This window comes from Hipposideros armiger, unplaced genomic scaffold (assembly GCF_001890085.2).
Source record: "Hipposideros armiger isolate ML-2016 unplaced genomic scaffold, ASM189008v1 scaffold_739, whole genome shotgun sequence".
NCBI classification, from domain to species: domain Eukaryota; kingdom Metazoa; phylum Chordata; class Mammalia; order Chiroptera; family Hipposideridae; genus Hipposideros; species Hipposideros armiger.
This window is the reverse complement of record NW_017732089.1, coordinates 278,112-282,565: the sequence shown is the minus strand read 5'-3', so window position 1 is coordinate 282,565 and position 4,454 is coordinate 278,112. Positions and strand designations below refer to the sequence as shown.

General features: G+C 54.6%; 1 protein-coding gene across 2 annotated transcripts in view; it reads left to right on the top strand.

Annotated features, from left to right (window-relative positions):
- Positions 1 to 3,182, top strand: part of PTPN6 (protein tyrosine phosphatase non-receptor type 6) — a 14,338-nt gene extending 11,156 nt beyond the window's left edge. For both annotated transcript variants that reach the window (XM_019627709.1, XM_019627711.1), the window contains exons 12-16: positions 1,875 to 1,942; positions 2,028 to 2,179; positions 2,277 to 2,368; positions 2,667 to 2,808; positions 2,994 to 3,182. In XM_019627709.1, coding sequence (XP_019483254.1) covers positions 1,875 to 1,942; positions 2,028 to 2,179; positions 2,277 to 2,368; positions 2,667 to 2,781 — 427 coding nt within the window. In that variant the 3' untranslated portion in view covers positions 2,782 to 2,808; positions 2,994 to 3,182. The remainder of the gene's footprint in view (positions 1 to 1,874; positions 1,943 to 2,027; positions 2,180 to 2,276; positions 2,369 to 2,666; positions 2,809 to 2,993) is intronic.
- The last annotated feature ends 1,272 nt before the right edge of the window (positions 3,183 to 4,454 follow it).

Genomic DNA, 4,454 nt, shown 5'->3' with positions numbered 1-4,454 from the left:
CACATACACAACCGGCCTCTTTTGGGTTTCCTGATGGCACCAGATCCATGGGTGGAGCTTAGCTTGAACTAACCCCACTGTCTGATCCTGTGCCTGCCTGTGGCTTTCTCAGAGATCTCCCTGTATGTATCATTTTGTCCAACCCTGCCAAATACAGATGAAGAAACGGGCCCAGCCACTTGCCAGGTCACCACCTGGTCAGGGGAGAGCCTGGACTGGCACTCATAATAGCTCTAGGTCCTGTCTTGGTCACCCTGTTTTTTTGCACAGGCTCATTCAGCTTGTTTCTTCTCAGCCCCAACCCATCTCCATGTGTGTCAGTGTGGCTCCCTATCCCTTCTTTTTTTCCATCTGTAGCCCTGGTTGGGGCGGGGGGGGGCTTCTTCATTGCTGCTCCCAGTCTTCCCTTCCTAGCCAGTGTCCCCCAATTGGCCCCAGGGTGTGTAGACATGGGTAATGTATTCAGGAGGGGCACAGGCATCGCTAGTTCCAGTAGAGACCCTCATGTTCATGATCATGAGGCCCCATTCCTGCTAAAGCGGGGAGGTGGGGAGTCAGCGAGGAAGAGCAGGCCTAAGCGGCAGAGTCCTGCAGATGGGCTGACACAGCTGGCTTGGCCTGTGTGGGTGGGAGGCAGTTGAGTGCAGGGGCAGAGGCTGCTGGTTTAAATTCTGTCTCCTCCACTCACTGGCTGGGTGACCTTGGACAAATTACTTCACTTCTCTGATCCTCAGATCCATAAAATCAGGATCTCACAGAGCTGTTGTGGGGATTAAATGAGACCCTATCACTGTGTCTAGACTATAGTAAACCCTCCAGAAATGGGAGCTAGCAGGGAAGGGGGAAATAGAAACCTGCTCTGTGCTCTTCCCTTCCAGCTCCCTCCATGTGACCAGGCTGTGAGGGCCTTGACTTCCTTCTTCCCACCAGCAACTGCTTTTCCTGGGGGCAGGGCTGGGTGGCTTGAATCTGGAGGTGCCCCTTCAGGGGCTGTTCTGCTTCCAGGGGCAAGCCATCCCATCGCCAGGAAAGACCCTCCTGCTGCCCGCCAACCCCCACACTCTCATCCACTTCTTGAAATCCCCATGGCCTTTATTTAGATGTTACAGGAAGGAAGTGGGTGAGGGGGCGTTATTTTTGACAATCTGGGTTTGAAATTAGCGCGACTCAGGGCACCACCAGGCTGACAGGCCCGGTGAGAGGCTGGACGGGGTCCATGTGGGTTCCTGAGGTTCCTGGGGTCTGTTTGTCCAAAGGTGGTGACAGAGGGTGGGGGTAGAAGGGAGACTTCCTGCTGCATTGCTCCTCCATGTCTCCTGACCCCAGTGTCCCCTGCACCCTACTGTCTCAGGGCTGCCCTTTTTCTGTCATCATGGTCTGGAGAAAAAGGGAAATGAAGCCCTGAAGAAAGAAGCTCCAAATATAACTTTTGAATGGAGGTGGGGAAGGTCTTGCTCAGGCCAAAGATGTGGGAGAGGGCCAGGGGAGGCTGGCAGGACAGTGGTGGGTCTGAGGGTCCTGGATCTTCTGGGGTGGGTAGCAGCCACTGGCCAGAAATGAGGAGTCCAGACAGGAAGTGGAGGAGTGTGGTGCTGGAAGGAGAGTGATGGTGGTGTCTGGGGGAGCTAGCGCCATGGTGCTTGAGAGCCAGGCCCTTCCCCACAAATCCCTTGGCAAAAATGATGAACACGGGCGCAGAGTTGGGCAGACTTCTGCCCCTTGCCTGCCTGCTTGCACGGTGACCCTGGGCACGTTTTCTCATCTCATGGGAGCCTCAGTTTCTTTATGCCCTGACCATGCTGGAGCTGAGTGTTGGGGTCCCTCTTCCTGGGGAGGTGTGGACCTGGCCTCTGACGGTGCCTCTCTCTTTCCAGCGCGGGCATTGGCCGCACAGGCACCATCATTGTCATCGACATGCTCATGGAGAACATCTCAACCAAGGGTGAGGGTTACAGGAGGGAGGGTGTGAGCAGCCCCTTGGTGCCCACCTCTGCCTGGGCCGGAGGTCAACTGCCATCCCTGCTCAGGGCTGGACTGTGACATCGACATCCAGAAGACAATCCAGATGGTGCGGGCACAACGCTCGGGCATGGTGCAGACGGAGGCGCAGTACAAGTTCATCTATGTGGCCATGGCTCAGTTCATTGAAACCACCAAGAAGAAGTTGGAGGTCATGCAGGTGCGTGCCAAGCAGGGCCTGGTGGGGCTATGGGAGGCAGTGGGCATCACCTGATCTTTCTGGGTCTGCTGCCCTCCCATCACACCTCTGTCCACAGTCCCAGAAGGGCCAGGAGTCGGAGTATGGGAACATCACTTACCCCCCAGCCATGAAGAACGCCCATGCCCAGGCCTCCCGCACCTCCTCTAAGTGAGTGACCCCTCTCTGCCTGCCACCTCCCAGCATCTACCCCTTTCTCCTCCCCAGCCTGATCCTCCCTTTCCAGGGAGGACCAGTGCTGTTGTGGGGGTGGGGGTGGTGCTACATTCAAGTTCAAGCTTGGTTCTTACTATCTGTGTTCACAAGTATTTCCTGAGTGCGCTCTGTGTGGGGTCTGTGCTAGGAACTGGTAGTATGGGGTGGCCCAGAGGGGGCTGCTGGTGCTGGTTCACTCTGCACTGTCTCCTGACCTGTGCCAACTGCCCACACTTGCCCACCCCAACTGCAGACACAAGGAGGATGTGTATGAGAACCTGCAGAGTAAGAACAGGAGGGAGGAGAAGGTGAAGAAGCAGCGATCAGCGGACAAGGACAAGAGCAAGGGCTCCCTCAAGAGGAAGTGACCTGGGCGTCGTCCTGAGATGGCCATGGTACGGTCCTGCTCAGGGCTCTTCCCTACCTGCCCCCAGTATCCCCTGGGCTCCAGTGCTTCCCCTGATGGATGGGTGGCTGCAGCCTCAACCTGTACTTCCCAGCTGCCCCAGACATGCTCTTGTCCCTCACTCCTCGGGTTCCACCCAGCCCCTTATTCCCTTACTCCCTCCTCTCTCTGCAGCCTCAGCACTGATCCCTGTAGAGGTCTCCAGTGAATGCCAACGGCCTGAACCTGGGAAGTCGCCTGCGCAACTCTATTGTAATTTAAATGATTGTGTCCCCACCTCCTTCTCCCTATTGTATATAGCCCAGCAAGGCTCCAGGCAGGGCCAGACCCTTCTATTCTTGTAAATAAAGCCCCTAGGATCACTATGCGTGTGGGTCTCTAACTCTGTGTGGCCCTGAGGGTGGAGCAGAAGGAGATGCAGGGGGAGGCGGGCAGGGAGTGATATGTGGGGGCTCACGAAAGCTCTCCCTTCTCCGTCACAGACCTGGTTTTGAGCTCTGCTTAACATACTAGGTCTGTGGTCCTGGGCCAGGTTCCTGTCCCTTTCCTTTAAAGTGGAGGATCATCCCAACAGCCTGGTTGTGAAGATCATTGAGATAAGGGATGATGACCTCAGGGGCAACAATAATTTATTACCAGCTTGCCATGTGTCAGCACTGTTTAAAAGACTACATCTATGAGTTCAATCTGGGTGCCTGTATCATTCCCATTTTACAGCAGGGGAAACTGAGGCACAGATAGATTGAATAATTTGCTGAAGGTCACAGGACTATTGAACAGTGAAGCTAAGATTTTAACTCAGGCCCCCAGAACCCTCACCCCTGGAAATGCAGCTGCAGTCACCTGAGGGGGACACAACCACACACTGGTGGGGCTGACTTCTAGGCCTAAGAGCTAAGAAGACATATAAAGCCCGGGAAGCACAGGACTTCCCAGGCTCTCCCTCCCCTCTTTGGGCTCCTGCTGTTCACAGGAACATCCTGCTCCTCCCTTTGCTGAAGCCACTGCTGCCCTTATGCTCCTGGTCAATTTTATTTTTGTCCCCTCTTTCTTCCCCTGTGTCCAGAGTGGACTATTAGTGATTCTTCGTGTTAAGCCTGTGAGAGTCCTACTGGGGATGGACAGGCTCCCAGCTGCTGGGCAGGCTAAGGGCACAGTCCTGTTGCAACATTGACTTCACTGTCATTCATTCAGCATATACTTTCTATAGTGAGTGTCCACTGTGTCACAGGCACTGGAGTTATGCTGGGGGTGCGATGGTGAACAAGACCGTTTCTGTCCTAGTGGAACTTTAGGAGAGTAGTAGGGCAGACAGACGCAGAAACAGTCCACAATCATAAAATAAGTACACACAGGTATTAAGAAGGATGCAAACAGCTGGCGTGAGCTGCCAAGAGCCGCAGTGATCGGCCATCCAGTGGTGGGTGACTGATCTGCCTCACCCGGGAATAGCGCAATGATAACACCAACATGGGCCAGTGAAGCAACGTCCTCCACAACTAGACTGAAGAACAAAAGGACAGCAACTTTGTTCCCCTTCCTGGATTCCCCAACGCTATTCCCCTCCCCCAATTCCCCAATAAAATCTTAAAAAAAAAGAAGGATGCAAACAACAAAACAAAGGGGGGTGGGGTG